General features: G+C 43.3%; 1 protein-coding gene across 2 annotated transcripts in view; it reads left to right on the forward strand.

Annotated features, from left to right (window-relative positions):
• SLC24A2 (solute carrier family 24 member 2) overlaps positions 1-9,623 on the forward strand; it is a 244,652-nt gene extending 235,029 nt beyond the window's left edge. For both annotated transcript variants that reach the window (XM_034987922.1, XM_034987923.1), the window contains 2 exons: positions 3,990-4,156; positions 9,148-9,623. In XM_034987922.1, coding sequence (XP_034843813.1) covers positions 3,990-4,156; positions 9,148-9,397 — 417 coding nt within the window. In that variant the 3' untranslated portion in view covers positions 9,398-9,623. The remainder of the gene's footprint in view (positions 1-3,989; positions 4,157-9,147) is intronic.
• Positions 9,624-27,339: the final 17,716 nt, after the last annotated feature.

Raw genomic sequence — 27,339 nt, forward strand, 5'->3', positions numbered from 1 at the left:
TTATTATTTTTATTCTTTCATGTCCTGATAAAGAAAAAAAATGGTGGGTTTTTTTTTCCTCACCTGTTTTCTAGGTATCTCTCTTTAGCCATTCTAGAAAACATCATCCTATAGACTTCCATCTTTTCTGTCCTTTTTAATGATCATCTTAATTCCATACTCTTGTAGAAATTGTAGAAATTTCATTCTCTTGTAGAAAAATGCAAACACAATGCCTAGAACAATAATAATTGCCAAAAAGCCCAGGAATATAAAGTGCATAAAGAGAAACCTTACTTTCTAGTAATGAATGAGAAGCTTCCCCTTCTTTTCTCCCATAGAAATGCTCTTCTCTTTTAAGACATTCAGACAGCTGATCAAAATAGCAGATTCTGTTCTAAGAAATCTAGCTCTAATTCTGTTGCTTGTACTTTTGAGCTATAAAAGCCAGAAAGATAACAAATGCACCATTTAGTGCTCAACTGTTTTGTTATTTGTCACTGCTATTTAATATCATTATTTAGCTACTGTTGGGCCAAAAATAAATGCCCTTTCCATAAAATGCTTTATGCAGACTTTCCTTTGGTTTTTGTTACCTTTTATTGTTTTTGCATCATGAAATTAGTAAATTCCTTGGGCGATGAGAACATACGGTTAAAATCCATCCTGCATCGAATAGGAGACGTTAATTCTAAGAGTCAGATACAACCTTGTGTCTTATTTCGCCAATATGACATTTTTGCAGCTCCTCCTTAAACTAAGGCAAGGAACCACAGCCTGAGATATTCAGAGCAGCACTGGATTTGGATTCTGAGTCACCCCACCATCTACTTCCATTAGAAAACAAAGGCATTCCCCCCAAGAGACGGCTGATGTCCTTTCTAACTTCTCTCATGCTGCCAATTTGATCAGCGCTGTCCCATCCCTGTGCCTGTCATCTTGCCTCTAACTCACGGAAAGCCAAATGCAGTGAAATGATCTTAAAATGAGCTTAGGAAGACTAGTTCTCAATTAGCGAAAGTGTTTCTAGGAGCCGCACAGATTCATCAGGAGTTGGATGTACAATAAAAAGTCTTCATTATCCTGGTGATCTCCCACATCAGAGACTGACGCCTATTCACCAGCTTCGGTCTTTGCTGCCAGAGCCCAGTGGCTGCAGTCTGATAGCTGGAGAGAGAAAGGAGTAGGGTCTGAGTTAGCATAGCTGATATTTATTGAATATTTATACCTGACACCGTGCTATTTGCTCTGTCTCATCATCACATATAATCATCACAACAGCTCTGAGGGTGGATATTATTATCTCCATTCTACAGATGAGGAAAACTGAGGCTCGGAGATGTTGGCTACCACATACTGGGAACAGCAGGTGCAGATTGGCACCCAGGTCTCCCTGTATCCAAGCCGTCCCTCTTAACCACACCACCAAACCACTCTTCTTCAATTTCTGTTTTTTCTGCCTATAGAGCCATTCAAACTCTAAATATAAGTGTTGTTTTAAAGTAGTCACTGCTGTAGAACTCCCTCGAAGAATCAGCCTATTTATTAAGGATAATAAGCATTCAGTCAGCATCTTCAGAGTCTCTGAAAATGTTTCATTCCAAATCTTACCCAAAAAAATAGGTCATCAAGGAGAGTTCTATTCAAATAGGGCACTCCTGTGCAGCACCCTTATTTCATTTTTTCTAGGAGAATCAGTGGAAAACATGCTAGTAAAATCACCTAAGTATGTAGATTGACTGATTTATTCAGCAAATAGGTATTGAGAGTCTACCAAATACCGGGCTATATTCTGTGTATTAGGGAGACCATAGTGATCAGAGCAGTGATTCTGCTCACATGGACTTTCTTTCTTTCTTTCTTTTAAGAATTCATTTATTTGAGAGATGAAAGAGAGTAAGCAAGAGAGCAGGAGGGGGGATGGGCGGAGGGGGGAGGGAGAGGGAGAAGCAGACTCTTCACTGAGCAGGGAGCCCAACACAGGGCTGGATCCCAGGACCCTAGGATCATGACCTGAGCCGAAGTCAGATGCTTAACTGACTGAGCCCCCCACGCTCCCCCATAGACTTCCTTTCTGATGGGGAACAGTGAATCTTTGCTCCATGAGGACAGGATAAACTAGTTCAGCTAGCCAGGCTCTAGAGCAGACATGACCATCAAAACAAAAATAGCTCCCAACTATGATTTTAAGTTACTGGAAACCAAGCTATTACTTATAAATCACAAAAGGTATTTAAAAACGAGTTTATTGGGGCACCTGGGTGGCTTAGTCAGTTGGGCCGCTGCCTTCGGCTCAGGTCATGATCCCAGGGTCCTGGGATCGAGCCCCATGTCCGGCTCCCTGCTCAGTGGAGAGCCTGCTTCTCCCTCTCCCTCTGCCTGCCACTCTGCCTACTTGTGCTATCTCTCTGTCAAATAAATAAATATTTTTAAAAATAAATAAATAAAATGAAATAAATAAAAATGAGTTTATTCTATTCCCCAAAAACCCTTATTCTTACATGCTACTCTGGCCCTTTGAATTTTTTTTCAAAAATGATGAATGTCATCGAGTAGGCTGTTGAAAACCAAATTGAAAGCATTATCTTAAAAGTTTTCAGAACTGGGCGCCTGGGTGGCTCAGTTGGTTAAGCAACTGCCTTCGGCTCAGGTCATGATCCCAGAGTCCTGGGATCGAGTCCCACATCGGGCTCCCGGCTCAGCAGGAAGCCTGCTTCTCCCTCTCCCACTCCCCCTGCTTGTGTTCCTGCTCTCTCTGTCTCTGTCAAATAAATAAATAAAATCTTTAAAAAAAAAAAAGTTTTCAGAACTGCAGTTTGCCAGCTCCAGAAAATACATAAAGCTTTTAAAAGTCCCAAGAAGACTCTTAAAAAAGTTGCTCAAGAGAATGGAGAAGCCTCCATCTGAGGCTAGACCAACTGTCCAAAATAGACCTCATCAGTGTTAAAAGGCAAAGACCAAAATAAAACATAATAACCATCCCCCATTGCTTTTCACTAATGTTGTGCTTTTTGCAAAGGATTTTTCCACAAATGATCTTCTTAGTCCTCCCGGCCACCTTGTAAAGTAGGTATTATCATCCCCACTATAAGGATAAGAAAGCAAGGGTCAAAGACAGTACATGATTGGTTAACTTAACAATAGGTCAAGTTCTTAATAAATGCCAGAGCCAGGCCTTGGACGTGTGATTCCCTAATTGCTGGTTTCTCCACAGCTGCCTTGCTGATTTACAGTCATATATTACCAAACCCCAAAACACCCCAAATCAAGTTTCCAATGGAAATAGTAGTCTAAAAGTGTTTAAGAGTGGGTTACAGACACTAGGAGACGTCAAAGAAAAAATGGGAACACTGGGGGTCCGTCCTTAACGTTCAGTTGTTAATCCAAAGGCAAATCTGTGACATGATTTGGTACCATTGCCAGGCACTGGCCCTGGAGCCAATGGCCAGTTGGCTTTTAGAACTCCCTTCTTCTGCCTCCCTTGCTCAGTCTTAACAGACATCATATGGAGACGGCATTCAAGCCCCCTATAGCTCTTTCCTGAAATTATCTGTTCAATCCTCATGTGAACATTCCTGGTCTCTTGGGTCTGAATATGATTAGCGTATGAACTCCTCTATGGCACTGATTGTGACTCACTCTTCTTTATCATCTCAGCCTTCCGCATAGTGGAGGGATTATTTTAAAGGGAGTTGTGGGGCACCTGGGTGGCGCAATCGGTTAAGCATCTGACTCTTGGTTTCTCTCAGCTCCGGTCATGTTCTCAGGGCCCTGATCTCAGGGTCCTGAGATCGAGCCCCATGTCGGACTCCATGCTCAGCAGGGAGTCTGCTTAAGATTCTCTCTCCCTCTCCCTGCCCTTCCCACTTAGGCATGCGCTCTCGCTTCCTCTCTCTCTCAAATAAATAAATAAATCTTTTTTCAAAGAAAGGGAGTTACATGGAAATGTTTGTGGGTTTGTTGGTTTTGTGACTTCACAAACTCTTATGTATCCCTGTCATTCCTTTTAGGTTGGAGAGACAATTGGCATTAGTGAAGAGATTATGGGTCTGACCATCTTGGCTGCTGGGACCTCCATCCCTGATCTTATCACCAGTGTCATAGTGGCCCGGAAAGGGCTCGGGGACATGGCTGTGTCCAGCTCCGTTGGAAGCAACATCTTTGACATCACTGTAGGGTGAGTAGAGACAGTTCTGTGAAGGTACACACACCAGCTCTATCACTCTCTTTGTCTTCTGAGAGGCTGTGAAGACACGACCAGGATCTCTGAGCCCAAAATTAACCAATACCAAGAGAAAGTAAACATTGGGAGTACCATTCAAGTTCACTGACTCCATTTCTCATTTTCAGAGAACTTAATGAAAAATAAGCTACCCCTAGGTAGGCAGAAACACACACCTGCATACAGAGTGGCTACTGTAGGAAATACGTTAAGAATTTTGCTTATATAATGGCGTTGGCTACAAGTTAAGAATATTCAGTACTCAGGTATGATGGAGATGCTGTACAGTTTTCCTGTATTTTTTTTTCCATATTCTAATTCTAATTAAAGTCCCCACCAGCCTCGGGTGAGATTTTGGATCATAAAACAGATTGGAACAAACATAGGCCCAGCAAAAATATCCCATCTCCTTCCTTGGAAAAGGCTGGTAGGTTTGGCATTATCATTTATGTATGCTGGTAAAGATATTCTAGGTTTTTTGAAAGTCAGAAGACAAGATCTATTCTTACAGTTAAGCAAACTGGAGTTCTCAATATGAATAATCTCTAAAGTGGATCAGACTGGGGTGGGATGCTATTATTTCTGTCATTGCATTTAACTTGTCAGAAGTAAAAGTGTCTGATAAATAACCCTGAATGAGAACCCCTGAGAAAGTAAGGCATGGGATGTGATCCTATGTTCCCAGAACTGAGCTCTTGACACTTGAATTTAGAAACTCACTAAAATGGATTGACTTTTGCATTGAACATCCTGAATATTAGTCTCTCTTGTACCTTTGCATTACCTATGTTTTCTCATTCAGTGTCTACTTTGTGTACTATATGTACATTTTTATCCATTTAAGCCACACAATGATCCTATGACATATGTATTATGATCCCCACTTTTCAGGTAAGGAAACAGAAGGGCACAGAGTTCACAAAACTAGTAAGTGAGATAGCTGGGGTTTGGACAGAGTCTGTGTTCTCCACCACAACACTCTGCATAAAACCCTATCCCGAGCTCCCACCATCTTAACCATCTTTGAATTCCAAAGATTCCCTCTCCTGCCATATTTCCTTCCTTCACAGGCCCCTCTCACTCAAGATTCCTCCCTGCTTGTCTGTCTGGAAAACTCCAACTTACCCTACCAATGTCAAATCCCAGCTTCCCTGATGCCCTTGGGCCTGACTGGGGATTCTTGTTCCTGGGTCCTCTCTGCAGATCATACTCTTGTCATGGTCATATTTATCAGTATGCCCACTAGACTGTGAACTGCTCAAGAGCAGCTCCCCAAAGCCTCATACAATGCCTAATGCATGGTGGTGCCTCGACAAATGTTTGCAGGCTGAATGAATGAATGTATGAATGAATGCCTTAAAGGGTACCTGTTTTAAAGGAAGGCTGTCTCTAGTAGAAACAGTATTTCTCAGTTGCACTGCCTACACATTTAGAGTAGTTTTTGTGGTCAATCTCCTGTAAAAAGGAAAATAAAATGTGCTATAGTATAAAGAGAGAAAATCCTACAAGTTGGGGAAAATTATAAGACCTACTTGTCATGTTTTTGAAAAATAAATATTCTAGGGAATTGCAAGGTGCTTTTTGTTCACTGTTCTTAAATTATAGTCACAGGTTAAATGAAAGTGTAAAGAAAAATAACCTCTAACCCTACTACCCAAAAGCAACATTTAATTTTTGTATGTTCTCTTCCAAATATTTCACAAAGTTTTCTTCGTGAATATTCAGTTTTGTCCTTTTGGAGGGCTTTTATTTTTCCATTTTAAAGCCATTTATGCCTGGCACAATGTAGACATCTATTAGTTAGTAAATCAACTATTTTTCTGAGTTTCTTTTAGTTCTCATAATTAACAGTTTATCACTTCAAAATATTTCATCCTGTTGCTTTTCAGCTGAGCCACAATTTGTTTTTTTACTTTTTCCAATTTTTGGCAGTTATGGGTACTTTGATGAAGACCTTTATGCAGAAAACCTCATCTTTTAATTATTTTTATTAGGATAAATTCCTTCAAGACTTATTAAAGATTATGAGCATTTTAATGGCTTTTGATGTATACTTTTCTTTTTTTTTTATTCTTATGTTAATCCCCATACATTACTGATGTATACTTTTCAAAAAGAGTTTATACCAGTTGATGAACTTGTTAGCAATATATGGAGTATAAAAGCTATTTCATAGTCTTGCTGGCTTTTTCTTTTTGCTTATAATATTAATACATACTCATGGTAAAAGATTTAGAAAATACATATAAAGCATAAATAAAAATCAATGATAATCCACCACCTTGTTTTAGTTCATATGGTTTATATTATTGAAATTACATTGCTATTTTTATGTTCATCCTTCATTTCAACTACAGAATTACATCATGAGTATTTGCCTATATCATTATAAGCTTGTGATTTTTAATGGCTACATAACATTACCTCGACTTAGTATTTTGCTAACCAGTTTTTCTTATTAGAGATTAAGGTATCCCCAATTTTTCACTACTCAAAGTAATACTGAAATGATCATTTTTCTGAATAAAGTTATATTTGCAAGTATTATATATATATCAAATATATTTTATTTATTTATTTATTTGAGAAAGAGAGTGAGTGAGCGTGGGCAGGGGAGAGGCAGAGGAAGAGGGGGAGAGAGAGAGGCAATCCCAAGCAGGCTCCACATACAGAGCGGAGCCGGACCTGGGGCTCGACCTCACAACCCTGAGATCATGACCCCAGCCGAAATCAAGAGTCAGACATTTATTCGGCTGAGCCACCCAGGCACCCCAACATTTCAGATATTTCTTATGTTGATCCCTGACAATAGAATTGATAGATCTAAAGGCGTGAAAAAATGTAATTTTTCCTACAAAGGGTTTTTACCTATTTGTTGTGCCATCAAGCACAGTTTTCCCAGAATTCGATGTGTATGTGGGCACATGTACATCTAGCTTCATAGGAGTACAATGGTTTCGGGCTTTTTCTTCCTAAGAGATGGGAAGTACGGAAGAAGAGCTCCCCAGGACAAGACCCTAGTGGAGGTTTTCATGTTTGTACCGTCTCCTCTCAAGCACTCCACCCCAAGAGACACACACACACACACACACACACACACACACACACATACTCCCTCTTTTCCTGACTTTCCATTACTGATGGCAGGATGCCAGGGCTGCCCTCTCCTGCTGAGAGCTGGAATTGCACCTTGTGCCCTGAGCTGGCCTGTGGAACCCCTCGGAACCCCTCCCCTCCTGACAGGGTGCAGGAAGCCAGCACTTCCCAGGCAGGCTCTAGTGAGCAAAACAGCTGTATTGATTGCCATGAGGCAATTGCATCAATCACTCCAGCTTGGCCCAGGTTAAATATGTACCCAGATGGGGCCTGCATGTGCCAAGCCCTGGGTATTCAAAGATTCTTAACTCATGGGCTCTGCCTTCACCTGCTCCCTCCAACAGAGGAGACCAGATGTGTAAACTCACTACCCCCTTGACCTCATTATTTCTCTCAAACTATTTGCTTTTCCTTTGGAAAATTTTGTGCTTCAATAGAGCACCTCTTCTTCCATTTCTCCGAGGTCAGGCCAGAACTGAATCTCCCTTAGCCAAAGGCTAAGACCCTGCAGAAGCCTCATCCAGCTGGGCGGCTGGGTCCATGTTTCCCCAGCCAGCGTTCCATCATTAGGCTCAGTGGATAGAACTGCGTCTCACCCAGCCACTTGGAGATGGCACAGGCCACGTGGGTCACGTGTTGTTGGCCATTTCCCTCTCACACGGAGTCCTAACTCACTCCCAGGATGCACCTGACCGTGAGCTTTTCCGATGTCTTCCAGGGTCGCCACTCTGGATAGGAAACAAAAGATGTTACCAGATTTTTTTTAAAGTCAAATTCAAAGGGAGAGAACAGGTATAAAAATACATAATAAGGTTTTTAAAAATCACATCACAAATGTAAGATACTGTCTTCCTCAAATTTTTCAGGGAGACCAATTTCTAGTCCAAAAGTTGTCCCATCTTTTCCAAAATAAATCTCAGTCAGCTATATTGTATCATGTATCATTTATTTTCACTGGCTGGTAGATTGTTAATTCAGTCATTGCTATTCCTTGTCTCCATTCCTAAAAATAATGTTGCCATTTTCACCACTGATTTCTATGCCTTTTCTCCATTTGTCTGCTCCTTCTCCTATCCTGTACAAATCTTCCAGTTCACCTTTTTAGGGTGAGACAGAAACACACAATTATTTCAAATCACATTCAGAAATCACCTGCACTGGTCATACTAGTCTTTTGGAGTGAGAGGGTGGCTCAGCCGGATAAGCCTCTGACTCTTGGTTTTGGCTCAAGTCATGATCTCAGGGTCATGGGATCAAGCCCCATGCTGGGCTCCAAGCTGGAGATTCCCTCTTCCTCTCTCTCCCACTCTGCCCCTTCCCCCACTTATGCTCTCTCTCTCTCTTTCTCTAAAAATAAATAAATAGAGGCACCTGGGTGGCACAGTGGGTTAAGCATGGGACTCTTGGTTTCGGCTCAGGTCGTGATCTCAGAGTCATGAGATCGAGCCCCGTGGAGGGCTCCTCACTCAATGCATACATAGTCTGCCTAAGACTCTCTCGCTCCCTCTTCCTCTGCCCCACCACCCCCACTCACTGTCTCTCTAAAATAAATCAAACTTCAAATAAATAAAAAAAATTTAAAATTTAAAATTAAATAAATAAAATCACCTGCAGTGGTCACAGCTTTGATCTTACTCAACCATAGAACAAATTCCCTCTTCTCCTTAGTTCAGTCGGAAAATAGGTAAAGGTTTTTGAAGTTCACCTGACTTCCTTATGTGATTTCCTGGGCCGACCTCATGCAAGTCCTAGTGAGCCAGACACCCTCCTCAGATTATAGATTCCAAGAAGCTGACATGATGCCATACGCCTTCTTCAGCATGTCTGACTGCCCCATCTATCCCTCACAGGCTCCCACTGCCCTGGCTCCTGTACACCATCATTCACAGGTTCCAACCAGTGGCTGTCAGCAGCAACGGCCTCTTCTGTGCCATCGTCCTCCTCTTCATCATGCTGCTCTTCGTCATTCTCTCTATTGCACTCTGCAAGTGGCGGATGAACAAAGTGCTGGGCTTCATCATGTTCGGCCTCTACTTTGTGTTCCTGGTGACCAGTGTCCTCCTAGAAGACAGAATTCTTGTGTGCCCTGTCTCCATCTAGTAGGAAAAGCCATAGCTCGAACTAACAGCATGGATGGCCCCTCCCCGCCCTGGGTTCTAGGCTCCTTGACCGCTCCAGAAGAGTCAGCTAGCACACAGCCATGGGCATTTCAAAGAGTCCCTCCTGGGCGGACTTGAGGATGGATGGATTTACACTGGGCCCACTCATTTCACAGGCTGCTGCCAACCTTGCCTACTGAAACCACTTCATGCAAGAGACCATGCAAGAACCATCCATGTGGGGCTTCTCTCCATTCACCACTGACAGGTACTCCTCGCTGGTCGGAGGTACATTCATTGTAATGATGCAAACAATGACAGAGGCTCTCTCTATGTATACATACAAAATATACAAATTATAAATAGATGCACATGAACACACCCTGCCTGTTCCTGTATTATACCTCTCCTTTCATACCTATAGAGTAATACATACCTGTATACAAACACAAAGAAAAATTTTATATATATATATATATATATAAAATCGTCACACACACACATATATATATATATATAAATACAAATGCATCTTTTCAGGGATAGCTCTAGTATATTTATAGCACCTATTTGAAGAGGGGCATCACCCTTCAGTCTGAGCTTTACCTCTTAAGTGCAAGAGGTAAATTAATAGAATCATTGCTGTGACCTTCAGCCTACCTTCGACTTATTGGGATCCTGCCTGGTAAGGTGGGTATTTTAGAGAAATATGTTGCAGGAAGGAGGGCTTGGTGGAGAGGGTCTGTAGGGATCCTAAGCTGAGACCTCCAAAACATTCCCACCAGCCAAACAGTGAAGACTATCTGCCCACCCCCAACTGGGGCACACTGACCAAACCCCACGGGGTTATGTGGGACAGACAGAGGTAAAACCCAGACGGGGTGGATATTGCTTTGGGGGACAGGGAAGAGGTGACCAGGGTTGGGGTTTTTTGAAATTTTTTTATATATTGCCCCAGCATGCAAGTAGAAAATATAACTGCAAACCAAATTAGTGCTCTTCTAGGACAACGAGACTATAGAAACTGAACCTATATTGTTCTAATGCATGTCCCATTATCATCCCAAAAAGGGGGGCAAGTCTAGCTGTGATTGTCATTTAGGCGTATTTTGATGCTAAGGGCTCACATATAATCAAAATGCCTGCCAAGAGAGCCTGCAATATGTAATAAGAAATATCATCCAGTAGAGGGGCTCAGTGGAACTTGCCACCTAATGGGAATATAAGGGCGTAGTTCTTTAAAGCATCTTCCAGTGTGGTTCATAAAGGGCTTCAGTGCCTATGGAAATCATTATTCCACCAAGAGAACTAAACTGATTCTGATCAATACTGCTTGTATTGAGGCAGCTTAGAGATGTTTGGAAAGGCATTTCTACACTCAGCGCACCCGGGAAGGTTTCTGAGTCCTCCTCCGGTGGTGCCAGGACCAGGATTTGGTTAAAGCCTGTGCAAAATCTGTGTCTCTCCTTCCATCAGGACCCCATGTGGGACTCTTTCGAGCGTTGAGTCCACTGAAGACTTCTTCACGCTTGCCCCAAGCCAGTCACTCCAAGGTTTTGACCTCCTGATTTTGCTCCGCATTCATGTGACATTTTCATTTCATTCATTCCCCCAAACTCTGCTTGACACCTTGTATGACTTCTCAGGTCTATGTCCATAGAAAATAAAACCATGGGGCGGGGTGGGGGGAGGTGGGGGGGGGTGGAGAAGACAAACTAAATTGATGAAAAAAAAATAAGAGTTTTTCATTCGCCCAAGTCACGCTTTCCTTCCAGTCAGTTGCAAAAGTAAACAGAGGATGGCCCATTATTCTGCACCCATCTTCCATCCAAGGCGGCACACGCCACCTATGGGGAACTATACGAGATGTCTCCAGTCTATTCTAGCCCTGATGCCTCCTGTGATTGGGTTGTGGGCACGTACCTCCTAACGTGGGGAGACAGGAGGCGCAACTCACAATTAAATAGAGAGAAAGGGAGACCTGACAGCCCCAGATCAAGCCCAGTATTCCTTCCCGAAAAGCCCAGCTCCGTCCACAGAGCATGGCAGTACCAGGCAGTGCGCATCACCCGCCAGCAGACGGCGCTCCTGAGTGGAGGCTCCCTGGGAGAACAAGAAAGCAAGGTGGCCGCCCCGCAGGAGGCGGGCCTTCGAGTCTCCCCCGCTTTGCCAAGTCGGGTGGTCGCCTGTGTGACAAAAGCGCGCATCTTCATCAAGGGCAGGGTGTTGTATTGAGGCAAGAATCTGTGCTACTTCCTTAGAGGGAAAGAGAATGGGTAAGTGAACTTTGGGTCAAAACCTCGGGTGGTTTTCCCCGCGCTGTACTCAAAGGGGAGCAAACTGGGTTACTGCGTGCGTGTGTGTTACTGGCTGGTCTGTCACTTGAAGGAAGGTTTGAATAGGTGGCTTTAACGCAGCTGCAGATAAACTGCGTGAAGCCCAAAGGATGCGGGAGGCCCACTGTAGCCCCGTCTTGTCCCAGCACGTGCTGCTGCTTCCCCGCCCCGCACTCCTTCCCAGTCCTTCCCAGTCCTTCCCAGTCCTTCCCGGCTCACGGTGAAGACCCAGCCCAGCGGCCACGGAGCATTTTACGTGCCTTAGAAGCTCCACGTCACACGAAATGCTGTGCTTGTTAATGCAAAGCTGCCCTTGAGGAGACAGGATTTAGGAGCCCATTCCCGCCGCTGTGAGGAGCCCTGAGCACGATGTGCAACAGCCGTGTTCCCCGGCTGGCTGGCATGCAGGCCCCGTCCCCTGCCACTGCCGTCCTCGGGATGTGTCTGTGAGGTCACGTGTTGGGCTAGGCCAGGTCCAGAGAGCAGTGTAGAGAATGCACCAGTGGATCTTGAAACGCATTCAAATCATTAGCGTAATTGTAAGAAAGAACTTTCCTGAGCAGGTCATCTCTAGCGCTTTCCCTGCATGCCTGTGTATATACGTATATAAATATATCCTTATACCGGATCTATAGGTACACCCGCTTACATCATCACCCTTTGACCTGTCACCTTCAGGATTCAAAAGCAGGGCACATCAAGTCTGCCATAATGAGGGAAAAGAAAAGTCACGCACACCACCAGCCCAAGGGAACATCATGTCCTCCTGACCTCGTAAGGTTTGTTCTGGGCACATGTACGTACAAACCTGCACAGTAGGCCCCCATCCTATATACTTTCCCACACCAAGAGGGGAGATACAGCCTATGGAAATGGCCAGCCATAGCCCCAGGGCTGACGTACAGGCAAAGAATGCACAACAGAAAAGCTTAGACCGCAGATACTCTTTGCTTTCTTGTAGCAGGGTGTATAAGTATCAAAAATTCTAGAACCACCTTCTTGCTTCTCAATCTAAAACAAACAGGTCGTGCCCAGATGGTTCCAGTCAGCCACGGCAAACCAAGCAGGTCTTGCTTGCCGTCACCTCCCCTGTCGCCCTAGGCAGCCTCCGCACAGGAGAGCAACCTGGCTCAAACCAAGAATGCCCCAACAGAACCTTCTCAGTTGCATCCGGAAATGCCTTTGCTGGGTCCAGCTGCCTTCTGAACCCAACTAGTGCCTGAAGCACTGAAGCTGGAGATGAGATGGATGGCCCCTATGCATTCTCCCAGGACCTAAGCTGAGGTCCGCAGTGACCGTACATGTGCACAGACCTGTTGATCAATTTGGCAGATGCGGCAGAATATCCTAAAGCCTTGCCCAGAAGATTATAAAAAGAGGCAGGCACTGATTCATAGGGAAAATGCTTTGTAAGGCTTCTAACAGGTGCTACCTGACAGGGGCCATTATCATTTATTTTCTAGGAAAGACATGAATCAGGTGGTTTGGAGGCCTTTCAGCAAAACACAGCTGCTTCTCTGATGAGACATTTGATAATATTAACGTACATCCCTTCCTGGGCAGGGAGAAAGTTGGCAAACTCCCCACCGACGCTCACAGCTCTTAAACTCCTCCGTAACAGGGAGATGGGCGATGAGCCGTAAAGGGAAGCTCCCCCCGCCCCAGACCACCTTAACAGAAAGCTGACCAAGCAAATGACAACAGCTAGAGATGCTGGCCAGAGACTCAGTTGAGGAAGAGGGGACTTCTGCTCAGTGCTCGGCTGAGATTGCCGGGTTGGAATATGTGACAGGAGTCTGATGACCTATCTGAATACAAGCATTTCGGGAAACGTCAGTATGCTTTCTTCCCTGCACCTGCCGACACACACACACACACACAAGATTACGAGGATGCCATGCTTCCTTGCACCCGGACAGATTGTTACTCCAGTGATTAAGTGGCCGTATTAGAAGTGGCAGCTCTATTCCAGAAAAAATAAAGGGAAACTGTCCTCAGGGTGATTTCTGGGGAAATCAGCAGTCTCCTGAAGGCTTGATATAGAAGCTAATGCTCATTCTTGCTAAGCCAGATATCACATAACCACCTGGCTTAATATTTTTTAAAAAGACACATCCTCGACTCCTAAACCTCCCTCAGCAATATTTTCTTTAATTAGTAAGTAAGGGCTTTGCCATTAAAAGAGAATTCGTGGGGGGAAAAATGAAGCATAAGGAAAAGGAAGAAAGGAAAAATGTATTTACTTTTACAGCGATTGCCAAGAAAACAAGTGTCACACTGATATATATCCCCACGTAGTTTAAAATAATTACAAATGTCAGGCTTTTTCAACCAATTATAAGAACCTGCATAGTCCCAGATAAAAGTATCTTCCCTTCTCTAGAAGGCCTTGGGACAGAAAGGTCATATGCCCCTGCCCCGCTATTTCAGCTTAGCTCGTTGCCTCTCTGTGTATCCTTAATTTCACAGTCTTTAAACTATGTAACAAACGAGAAAAGCAATAAAGGACATGCTCACCACTCTGTTACTTATCATTACAGCATTGCAATGTTTTGGTTTGGGTTTTTGGGGTTTTGTTTTTTTCACTTCAGTGGGAGCTTTGAAACTGCGCAGGTTATGGTATGTGATCGCCGGGAGAATTCAAGCATCTGTAGGAAGCAGGGGTGCACCTGTGTTTGGTATGGAAGTAACGCATCTTTCCACCTGGCCGCCTCCCTCCAAACAATGTCTGTGCTGCCGTTTTCCATGCCTTCCGCACCCCCCGGGGTGCCAGCCTTGCTCAGAACCACCTGAATTCCACAGTGGTCTTTCATCTGACTGGTGAAAGTGTCCTTTAAAAACAGCAAGAGAGAGCTAAAAATGATAAAATGAATCCACAAGTCAGCCAGTTTCTTTAGAGACAAAAACGACCCTGTACTTACAGCTGGAGAGACATCTCTGTTCAAATTAGTGTACAAGGGAAACTGCATAGAACACTAAATTAAGCCAGAGCACTTTGACTAAATGATTGATTGACAGACTGGAAAACCTTAAAGAATTAAAAACAAAACAACAACAGCAACAACAACAGCAACAAAACCACAGATAACTACCTGTCTGGAAGAGTGCCATGGAATCTTCATTGAGTTGCCAAAGGTTTAATTCTGTTAAGACAGTTCGTCCAACCTATCACCCTCATCAAAAGGACAGTTCTTTTGTAGGAGACGGGTCCTGGCGTAGGTGTTCCTGGTGGAACCAGGTTTCATCAACTATTAACATTAACAACCAGAAGGTTAACCCTAGCCCAACAAGTTGATGACTCCACCTATGTCTTTTTGGGGGACAAAAAAGAACTGAGTCTGGACGCTCTTCACAGGTACCCCTGACACACTTGGGAGCCGCCACTGTGTGACCCTTTATCTGTTTTCATCAAAAGTGTCTTTAGAGTTTTATTTCAGAATCCTTTTTCCCTCACCCTCTTGATTTTTATAGTTCTCTACTCACCCTTTTTAAATGCTTTAGGTTGCTCCTGGATTATAGAACCTTATGACTAATCATGACACAAGTTGGTTCTCAACAGGGCTAACTTACCGTCGCAAACCTAATGCTTTGCTCCCTTATTCTGCACCCCTCTGTTGCTCTTACTTTTAGAAAGTCACATTTCATTGCTAATTCACATTCATCTTCTGTTCCCTGTCACTTTGCTATCTCTTCTCCAAGACACTGAGCTGAAGCTGGTGTGTTTCTCAGCCTGCCCCAGTGCATTTGGTTAGCCATTTTTCCTACTATGAGCCACTCTCCACTTGGCCTTTTTGAGTCTCAGTCTGTTTATTTCTAATGCCATTTCCAGTTTTCAAGTCCAGGTTGGACTCAGCGCTCACTCCCCATCAAGATTCTTCCCACCAGTCCCCGGTTTGCTTGCACTTGGCAAGTCCAATGAGCATTTTCTGCACCCCCTCATTAATGTGAATATTCAAAAATGCTGGGCCCCTGCCCCCAACAATTTCTGTTTCGTGCCATTGGCAATTTCTTAGGGGAAAAAATCCCTCCTGATTGCTCCTACGGTGCGAACAGAATTCACAACCCTAAGAGAGTACAGTCACAGAAATACCTTCTGAGCACCAGTAGGCCTTGATACAACAGAACTGACAGTGAAGAAAAGTATGAACACAGGGTGTAGCATGATCATGAGGCCCGGGGAGGGAGGTCAAGCTCATGAGCTTCATTTTTAAGGTCATAATTCGACACTCGCAAAGAACTGTAAGTGGGGGAGACACCACTGGAAATCATTCAGATGCTCTACCTGCTTTGATTTACCAAAAGGAATTCGTATTTTCACTCCAATAGGAAATAGGAGAAATGGTTGGATAGGAATTGCTAGGTTGGATAGGAATTGTGTGGTTGTAGATTGGGTCCTGGCCCAGGAAACCAGGCTACAGTTCACCAAAAGGATGGGAATTCGCTCCTGCATTCTCACATACTGGGCTGCATGTTCCTTTGTAATGGATCCGTAAGTAACGAAAGCCTTGGGACTGACAGTTCTTAAAACAGTCAACTCACCGAAAGAGAATACTCATGTTTTAAATCATGTCACACACACACACACAAAGGAATGAATCCCTGAATTAAATAACTTTAAGGATCAAATTACATGCATGCAGTAAGGATAGATAATTCCTTGCCATTTAATTAAATGAATGTCCAATTCTTCTCATCAGGATAAAACTGAAGGACAATGGATGCCTTTTGGGTTTTTAATTTTTTAATATTGCACTTTATAGTACTTCATAAGAGACAATTGTCTTAATTAAAGCCATAAAATACCAATAATACATATATTCAGGGCTTCTGAATATAGTCAATCAATAAGCAGTCATGAGTCATTCCTGTTTTGTATTGTTTGTTGTAAAATGGAGTTTATCTGTTCTATTTTTTATTGCATACAATTATTGTTCTAGACAATCCTAACCTACTGATAAATTTTAGATGTGTACTTTAATAAAACTCTGAAAATGAAAGAAATTGTTAATTTCACAAAAGCATTCTTCATCTTCAAAGTAGCTTGTGATACAGTTTCTTTAAATAGCAAGTTCTGATACTATATTGCAAGTATTTCTCTTTCTAAATTATAGATTTAGTATTTTTCAGGAATCCATTTGTTATGTAAAGCAAGGTTCACCCATATGGTGAGTGAAATGGATAATGAGGCAAATACATACCTGGGAAACTTAAGGTTTGTTTGAGTTTTTATATAAATGTAGGATGGGCCTAAGAAGTTCCCTTATAAAAATGGCAAATATAGATATACAATTTGTCAATAATTTCCTATGCTGACATTATCAACCTTCCTTGGGAGGACATAGAAAATAACAGACTTCATAATGCATTCCCTTTCTGCTAAAATACACAAATTCTGACCAGTATGGTAGACTACTTACCTATACACACAGAGGTCCCCACAACTAAAAACTTTAATATTTCACTTGATCACAACTTTCTGTGTAATTTGAGGGAAAGTTAAAAAAATGACCAAAAAGCATTTAATAGCCTAGAAATATTCACCACAACTGGGTGCCTAAATTATCAATATAGAGTAAACACGTATATTAAACTGAATGACCCTGACAATTTGATGCTTAAATGGCCATTTGCCCTAAGAGAGAGGATCTAGTCCCAGAGCCAGTGATGTTCTTGTTGGGGACTATTTTGTGATCTGAAGAGTTTCTCCAAAGGGCAGAGACTCTCCACCCGGAAGAGGGAGCCTCTGTTGATATATAGCCCTGTTGAACCCTGCACACAAAGTCCGTATTTGTGCCCTGCATCTAGCCCAGATGTTTCTTCTGCTCGAGTCTGAGAGAGCTCCAGAAGCAAGAGCTTCTATTTCTAAGCAATCCGCAGTCTCAAAGAGCCATCAAAAATTGGAGTAGCCAAAGCTACCTTCCTGGATATTTAATGCAGTTGCTGCTAGCCCTAGAGGAAAGATAAATTATACATTTGTTCTTTGCATATTGGTAAAACAGAGAAAATGTGGTCGACGCTGACCCCAATGTAGCCATTTGCCATAGAACACATAAACTCTTTTTTTGGACAGGTTACATTAAAAATCTCAGAATGCCATTTTTGTAAAGGATCTTTTTAGGGATAGATGTCGTCTCACGCTTCCTCTGTTTGCCTCCATTTTAAAGAAGCATTTTAACCCCTATTTTTACCCCTAACAAGAATCCAGCTGATGCACTTCCAAATTATTTTTGTCATTTTCTGTGTTTTGTTTATTACATGCAGTTTTCACTGGATGACAGATACATGGAGATTTTGTGTCAGTTTATTCTCTGTGAATATGTCTGTACATAGACCGAAAGCTATATTTATTTATACATAGGCTGTTTGCAGTTAAATGTGTTTGTCACATGAACTTCACTTGATAAAGGGCGTTTGTTTCTTCACTGTGTTCCTGTTACACTTTCCACACCTTTGTGCTTCTACTACTGGTAATCAACTCATAGAATATCACTTTATGTAACTAAGTCTCCTCGGTGTGAAAAATGATAGTAATAAAATTATTGACTCAGAAAAAAAAAACAACGTTGTGTTTTTGGAATAATCCTTGCCTTCAGCTAATCAGGACCCTCAGGGTCTCAAGAAATAGATATACAGTCATAAAGGTTTCATTGCAGGGATTCAAAGGAACAAAAAGGCAAGCAAGGTGTACTGTTCATTACAACTACCACTTACTGAATGCTTTCTAATGTCATTTGAGCTCTTAAATGTCTGACGGAACCTCACTGAAATGACTACATAAACAATTGGATTTTTATTAATTAAATATATTGAAATTGTATATTTAAAAGCCTAGTGTTCCCTAAGCCTTTAAGTTCAATTTAGGAATCTTGTTATAAATCTAATATTTTATATAAAAATAGGAATTCACAATCACTGTTTTCTTTGATTATACTCAAGTAACTGATAAGTTTAAAAGATTAAATTCTAAATAGTCAACCTCACTTATGAATTAAATTCCCTCAGGCACTTTTTAAATTTTACACAGTTAACATAGCTTATTTTCTGAAATACAACAAAAGCCTGACAGACTTACAAACCAAAAAAACAAAATCTTCCCTATGCACTTCGGTAATTCTTAATTAATTTAATATATCAAATAAATATTGTAAACCAGGTTTTCTCCTACATTTAAATACCATTTACAAACAATAAAAATCTCCTGTATCTTCAAAATGAATATCATGAGTCTAATATCAGTTATGCATTTCAAATGTTAATCTGATTATCTCATATGCCAGATTTATTTAAAGTATCTTAAAACACAAATGCACACAAAACATCCCAATGATTATAAAACTTATTCCTAAACCACACCAAAATATTAATGCTATCAATTCGATTTACTTTATTATCTCTATATTTCAATATCACCTCCCTGACTAATGAGCAGATTCTAGCAGAATAAGGATGAGATGACTGAACCTGAGTCACAATACTGTTATTTATCTTTGAGAGAATGGACCCCAGAACATGACACATGATCCTCACAGACAAGATGACTACTGGGCCCAGCAGTAGTCACATAGCACTCAGACTGTGAGTCAAATTCTGTTTCGTATCTCTGGAGAGCCCCTTCCTCACCAAGCCCAAGCCTCTCGGCTGGGGTTTAATTTTGCAATCCAATGAGCATCTTTACCATTACTCTTTTTAACTTGAAATCTCTTTCAGAGTTTTGTCTCCTCATTTGAATAGGTGAATTTTGTAGCCCAGCTGAGTTACAGCCAGTTTTTCTATACCTCAGGATTATATTCAGCTAAGCTCTTTATTGCCTGGTTGGCTTCTTCATTCTGTTCATAACTTTCTTGTCTGTCCTGACCACAAATCCAAACATTCTGTTAACAACTATGTGTGTGCACTAATGCAGCTTTGTATACATTTCATTTAATCCTCATAACAACTCCCTGAGTTGGGTACCATTTTATTCCCATTTTACAAGCCCATCATAGGATTTCTCAACCTTGGCTCCATGGACATTTGGGGTTGGAGAATTATTTGTTGGTGGAGGCTGTCCTATGTATTATAGGATGTTTAGCAGTAGCCCTGGCATTTACCCATTAGGTACAAATTTCAACGAACAAAAAATAATGTCCCAAACATTGGCAAACGTGCCCCGGGGGGTGTGGTGGGGGTGAGGCAAAATCACCCCTGCTTGAGAACTGCTACAGTCTGTCAAGTAGAATTCAGTCTGCAAGGTCAAAGTGGCTGCACTTCAGCCAATGTTGCCTTTTCAGCTTGCTCAAGCGTGTGCTCTCTATCACACACACACACACACACACACACACGCACATCTCCTATCCCCCACCCACAACAGTGCAGAGGTAAAAATTCAAGCAGGGAAAGTCCATTTGGCCTCAACTTTTAAATGGTCTCCATGTGATCAGAAACTACTGAAGCGGGCGCCTGGATGGCTCAGTTGGTTAAACGACTGCCTTCGGCTCAGGTCATGATCCTGGAGTCCCGGGATCGAGTCCCGCATCAGGCTCCCTGCTCGGCAGGGAGCCTGCTTCTCCCTCTGACCCTCCCCCCTCTCATGTGCTCTCTGTCTCTCTCATTCTCTCTGTCTCAAATAAATAAATAAAATCTTTAAAAAAAAAAAAAAAGAAACTACTGAAGCTTAACTTCAGGACTCCTCCTTCAGCCCATTCCACATGGATGGGCAGTTGACCACATGTAATCTGGCACTAACGGGTCTGCCTCTCCTGTATCTCCGGGTCTCTTCCTGGGCAAAGCTTGGCCACTCTCTTGAAGGAATTTCTGCAAGCCGCAACCATAGAATAGCAATCCCAAAATCATGCTCCGAGATGACCTCTTTAATGAACATCCATTGGCATTGTCCTCATAGCTGGGTTCCTCCCCAGAGGAAGATTCAAAGGTCTGTTTCTCCATCTGCATAGCTGATGGGCTGAGGGCAGTCAACTTTAAGGAAAGCTTCAAATCCATGCTTGCTCTCATCTTCCTTCCTTCCAAAATGAATCCCACTTCTCAGAGATGAGGATTTAGGAACTGCTTTCTATTTAGGGAGAAGGCACACACATTTTAGCACTGCATTCAACACAGTGATGTTTATGGCCCCGATGGTATTTTGATCTATGTTTGAGAATGTAAATATTTTCATCCCAATGCCATTAATGCTAATTTCACCAGCGCTGATTTCAGGCAATTTTCATTAGGTTGATTAAAATCCTTGATCAACTGTTATATAGAGAACAGTTTCTAACCATTTTTATTTTATTGAAATTTTCATAGAGACGCTGCTTTCTGTATAAATTTTAAGATGGGGGCACTTGGGTGGCTTAGTCAGTTAAGCATCTGACTCTTGATTTAGCTTCAGATCATGATCTCAGGGTCCTGGAATCGAGCCCCACGTCAGCTCCCCACTCAGTGGGGAGTCTACTTCAGGACTCTCTCTCCCCCTGCCCCCCACCCTCCACACTCACTCGCTCCTTCTCTTTCTAAAATAAATAAATAAATCTTTAAAATAATAGGAACTCAACTCATCAACTAAGTTTTGTTTTGTACCCATATCAAAATTTTTACCCACCATAGTTACTATTGGGAATAGCTATTGGGAATTGTTAAAAAGAAAACCATAAGCCCAAAATAGCATCATTTAGGTTTAGGCCCTAAATTATTAAACCAAAACTTAATACCTAACCTAACTGCATTTTCAACCCCTCAGGAATGTAATCTTTAGCCAGTCAACATGGAATTTCCTGGACAATACTAGGAAATTTACTGACAGACCCCTTCCACCGCCCTTAAGAGGGCAACCTTATCTAAACAATGCATTCCTTGCCAATAAATTCTTTTTTTTTTTTTTATGCCCTCTCTCTGCCTTTAAAAACCTTTCTCGGGGTGCCTGGGTGGCTCAGGCATTAAGCGTCTGCCTTCAGCTCAGGTCATGATCCCAGGGTCCTGGGATCGAGCCCCACATCAGGCTCCCTGCTCAGTGGGAAGCCTGCTTCTCCCTCTCCCACTCCCCTGCTTGTGTTCCCTCTCTCACTGTGTCTCTCTCTGTCAAATAAATAAATAAAATCTTAAAAGAAAATAAAAATAAAAACCTTTCTGTGCTTTAGCTCAGTGGAGCTCCCCTCTACTTGCTAGATGGGATATTGCCAAATCTATGAATTGTTTAATAAAGCCAATCTGATCTTTAAATTTACTCGATTAAAGGTTGTTTTTTAACAGAATCTTCTCCAGGATTTCGACTGAACCCAGTTTTTATTGGTACAATTTTACAGATCTAAATTTCACCAAGAATACTTAGGTTTTCCATCAATTTTTTTATTTGCAACTCTAGAATAGATTGTACTCTTTGGAGGTTATGTTGCTAAAGAAAAAACTATGGTATACCTTGGAATTGCTGTAATTTTCCCAGAACGCCTTCACCTTTTAGGACTAGTTTTTATGTTTGGCCTCAGTAAAGATTTATGTCAGTGAAAATACATGATTTCCCACAGCACAGCAAAACTTCATGGGTTTTTTTATTGTTGCTGTTTTGGGTTGGTTTTTTTCTTTTTTTTTTTACTATCCCCATGCTTTTGTAATACCATTTTTTAAATTTGTTTCTGAGTGTAGTCTCAGCTTAAAGGTACGTGATACTAAAATCATGAGAACTCTCTATTTAAACAACAACAACGAAATCTATTATGGTATGCATTTGATTAACTTATAAAGTATTAAAGGAAAATATGTCACATGAGCCTTTTATTAAGTTTTATCAAATTATATTTGTAAAAATAAAAAGTTATGAAAAAAATTGCCTTTGCAACTATTTAGATTAGCAATTGGCCTACAAACACCCATTGTAATTAATGTTTGGTTTTAAAAAAAAAAAAAACACTCCTTAGTCACAAATACCAGGATACTGGGGCCCAAATGCTTTGACAATTACCAAATATACAGAAGTCTTGATATTAAGTATGCAGTGATCAGAGTCCAGAACTGTCAGAAAGACTGACTTTGATCCACCTCTTTCTACCTGCAGGTTACTTATTCAATGACTCTGCATCACCGGTTCTTTGTTTATGAAATAATACTACCGTATTTCTACTACCCACCCCCACCACAGCTTGTTGGAAAGAATGAGTTAGTACTCCATGAAGTGCCTGGGACATAGTAGGCTTTTAGTATATGTCAGCTCCCTCCTCCCTATCCCATGTGACTTTGAATAAGTTCTAGAACCTCTCTAAGACTAAGAAGATGTCTTAAGTGGGTCCTTTATTGGGATATCCGGACACTTCCTAATCTTACAGATTACAGGAATCCTATTTGTCTCAGTACTCTAATACTACACACATCAGAAAGCCCATCTCTTCCCGGGATGCCACTGAGCTCAGCTCCCCCACCTACCCTCACTCAACAATGTGCCCAGGCCCTGGGGATCTAAAAGCCTAGCTCAATTACTAACAACATACCAAGAGGAACTCTCTTTCTAGGTGTCAGGCTCATCCAAGACATAAAAAATTCGGGGGTACACCAAAGCCCTCAGGATTTCCACATCTTTCGGAGGCTTTGGGGACCATGATCCCAGTCTAAACATGAACCTCCTGCTTGGTCCATCTTGCCTCTAGGGCCAGCTCACACATTAAATACGTTCTGTATATCTCTACAGGGATAGCCCTAGGACCTTGCAAAACCAGAGTTGGCAAACACTTGGTGAATTACACCACTCATTCTCCCTGGCCCTCAGCAGACATCAACAATCAATCACAGCACCATTTCCCACTACACTTTCCAGCCGAGCATTCCAGGCAGCCAGTACCCATCAGTTCTCCTGGCATGCAAGACAAAACCTAATTGTCACATTCTAGCCCAACCAATAAATGAGGAAAATGAGAGCTAAATAGGCAGTGCTACTTTCCTGAGGTCACAGGAAGCCGTCCAACTGGTTATTAAGGTCTGGTTTTTATTTTGTGTATAGTCTTTGCTAGGGAACTGTGATAAGAAGTCTTCTAATTTAAAAGGCTTAAGTTAGGTCATTAGTTAGGTTATAGCCAGACAGTGAATAATTACAGCTTCTAATTAGAACTGTGTAGAAAGGAAAGAAAGGTTTTTGCTGCTGGGATTTGATAATAGAATTTCCAGTAAATAATAACAACACTTCAGGGACCAAAAAAAAAAAAGTTATATCCAAATTTGGTTACAAAACAGTTGGAAGGTATGCATACAGCTCTCTCTGCTGCCAGTACCTAATGACCCATGTCCTTGAAATAGAATCAGGTCAGAGAAGGTTGTAAACATTCATGCTTTCCTGTCTCCTGGCAGGAATTTGCCCAAATGTGCAATCAATCCCTGTAATAGTTCCACTAGACTTTAGGGGAAAAGGAAAAGAAAAAACTGTTTTATGCAAGAAAAGTAATACTCGTCACTCCCGTTGGCCTAGATCAACCATTCCTAGGTCAGGAATGGCCTTTAGAAGAGCCTGGGAGAAAGACGGGAGAAACACCCTGTCCCCAGGATCCTCAAGCTCCCCCCTCCATCCCAGACTGTTGCCTAGAATTTTGTCTTGGTGCCTTATCTCTCCAGCTCAGTGCTTCTCAACCTAGAGGCTGTACCCAAAGGGCACTTCCAAAACACCTGCAGGCTTCTTCAAATTCCACACGTAAAACCAGCCCGCATCCAGTTGCCAGATATAGGCATTAGCACTGGGGGCCCAAGGAGAGTAAGCCCCAGCCCGCTCTCAAAGACTTCATGGCTTGCAGAGGACGACAAGTATGTGACAAATACAGGACTTGGCTAGAATAAGCAGCCTTAGAGGGTGGTTAAGAGACCAGATTGCCTGGGTTTGAAACCCCAGTTCTGTCACTTCCTAGTTGGGTGACCTAAACTTCTCTGTGCCTCACTTCTCCCACCTATAATCTCATGAGAGTTGTTGTATGTGGGTTAAATCAGTTCATATTTATTTGGAATACACCTAGAACAGTGCCTACCTTAGGGTAAGCAATATCCCTCTGTTTGATAAGTAAGTGCTCTAAATAGGTGTCTGCATGACATTGGAGCCCAGAGGGAAGCCTGATCAACTCCATCTCGGAATTCAGGGAAAGCTACAAAGATGTCCCTGAAGCTGATGGGGGGGGGGGGGGCAAAAGTCTAACAAAAGAAACTTGTACCAAGTGACAGATGAGAAAAAAGTGTGGCATTTGGGGAAACAATATTTGGTGTGGCTAGAAGGGTAGGTAGGGTCTGCTAAGTGATGGAGGGATGGGAGCTGAAAAGGTGGGCGGGAGCGGATTGCAGAGAACCTTGTCCAACCCAAGCCGCCTGGACTCTCTCAGGCCACCGGAAGCTCTTCACCCTCATGTGACATGGTCAGATCAAGGTTCAAGAAAGTCCTGCACATCCTGAAAAGAAATGCCCTGGATTTGCTTCAAAATGACCCTGGGGGTGGAGGGTTTGGGGGACAGAGAAGAAACGGCATTGGCTCCGAGTTGATCGTTGTTGAGGCTGGGTGATGGATATATGAGGGTTCGTTATATTACTCTGTTTTTATATGGCTGAAAGTTTCCATCGTAAACAACTATCTGGAGAAGGAGGCTGGGAAAAAGCTCTTAGGCACCATCACTCTCTGCTGTCACCGGTCATTTGCACCTCAGTGTGAAAGGAGGAACGTTCCGGTGGGAATGAAGAGCAAGCTGAGGCTGCCTGCGGGGGGGGCGAGGCCATAAAAGTAAAATGGCGGAGGGAGAAAGCGGTCAGCCAGGAGGTCAGGGCTGCCTGAGACCACTTGGCCTCCTCCCCCCGCCCACCCCACCCCCCTGCACACTTCCCCATGCCTCCACCTGGATTAAGTGCACCTGGCATAGACTGTGGCCATCAGCTCTCTGCCAGGCCACTTCTGCTACTACCCCCTGGGTTCGGTGCTAATATTTTCCCTGTGCCACTGCTGATGGACTTCTCCCCACCAGGGCAGGTCCAGGGGACTCCAGGACTGCCCTGAGCCCACTTTAGCATCCGAGATGGCGAGTTCTTTCGGAAGTGAGCCATTCTGTCTGAGATCTTGGATCTTAGGGGCATCGCATCGTGTGTCCTGGAGTTCCCTCCAGGACCTGGGGTCATGGACAGGATAGAGTTACAGGATGAGGGCCCCAAACGGCCCCAAACGGCCAGGACTCCTGGGAGCACCCAGAGCGACCTCCAGGAGGTTCAGAAGACAGTTCAGCCCCCGGCAGCTCCAGGAGCTGCCAATGATAGACAGGTGCAGCCTGTTTCACAGCAAGAAGATAAATGGAAGGCAGCGGGCGTGAGCCAAAGCAGGAGAGAGCCAGGCGGAGGTGCATGGGCCAGGAAGTCTGGGAGAAAAATCCTAGGGAAAACTGGCTTCTAGAAAGGAGCAGGCCAAGCTTTCGGATGTTTCTCGAAAAAGAGGAAAACTGTTCTGGTTCTAAGGCAACATTAACTCTGAAGATTCTGAACTATTCTACTAGGGAGCTAAGGGGAATTCCTTCCTGTGTCCCCTTCATGTTCTGCAAGGGAATGGGGCTTGAGCAGCCGAGAGAGCACTATCTCCCCTCCTCAGACCTTTTCTTGATCTTCTCTCCTTTTTTCTTTCTACATTTTCCCCCTTTTTGGAGTAAGGGGGGGGTCAACTACCATCTCCCTGTCCACTACTTTGACGTCTGCTTTTGTGTAGCAGACATTTGTCAAATGACAACAGACGGACTTGGTTTCTTTCTGAGAAGCTGCACGGGGGGTGGGGCAGGAAAGCCAGAGGGGAAACGTGGGGAAAAGACCTGCTAGGAGGGCAGCCAACCCAGGCTTCCCAAGCCGCGGAGCGTTGCCAGATGCCCAAGCTGCGGGGAGAGGGGTGCTCCTTCCGCGCCATCCCAGAAGAGCAGCTGGGGCTCCAGCCAACGCTCCTGCTTCTCTCTGGGCGTCATTCCAGGCCATCAGCTGCCAGGCCAGCAGGGGCACTCTGAAAGTCTCTCTCAGGGTGACCGCCAAAAAACAAAAAAACGAAAGGGTACGGTGGGAAGAATAGAGCGGCTAGGCTGACTACCACCCTGCACATTTAAAATGCAACCAGGAAGGGGCACGCGGGTGGCTCTGTCAGTTCAGCGTCTGCCTTCAGCTCAGGTCATGATCTCAGGGTCCTGGGATCGAGCCCCACATCGGGCTCCCTGCTTAGCGGGGAGTCTGCTTCTCCTTCTGCCCCTCTCCCTGCTTGTGCTCTCGCGGTCTCTCAAATCTTTAAAATGCAATCAGGAAGCTCCTGGTACTACTGCCTTCTACAGGCAAAATGGTCAACCATGGATATGGCCCCGCTGAAAGAGTCCTGAAGATGGGCTAGCTCCTGTCCTACCAGGTGTCCAAGAAGTGATAGAAAAAGCCCCCTCCCCAGGAGCCCCCCAGGGGCCAGCTGCAGCCAGTAATCCCCCAGACCCAGAAAGGGCAGAGGCTGAGCTGTCTTAAGCAAACCTGATGGTCTTCGGGCTCTCCATAGCTCTCACCTTAAAAGCTATCAGACTGACACCCTCCCCCCACTTCCCATCCCCAGCCCCTCAGAGGATTTGAAAATGGGTGCAAATGGCTTGGGGTTGTATCGTGACTCTGGAGCACCACCTGGCAT

Source organism: Mirounga leonina, unplaced genomic scaffold (assembly GCF_011800145.1).
Source record: "Mirounga leonina isolate KUSES-001 unplaced genomic scaffold, KU_Mleo_1.0 Mir_447, whole genome shotgun sequence".
Classification (NCBI taxonomy): domain Eukaryota; kingdom Metazoa; phylum Chordata; class Mammalia; order Carnivora; family Phocidae; genus Mirounga; species Mirounga leonina.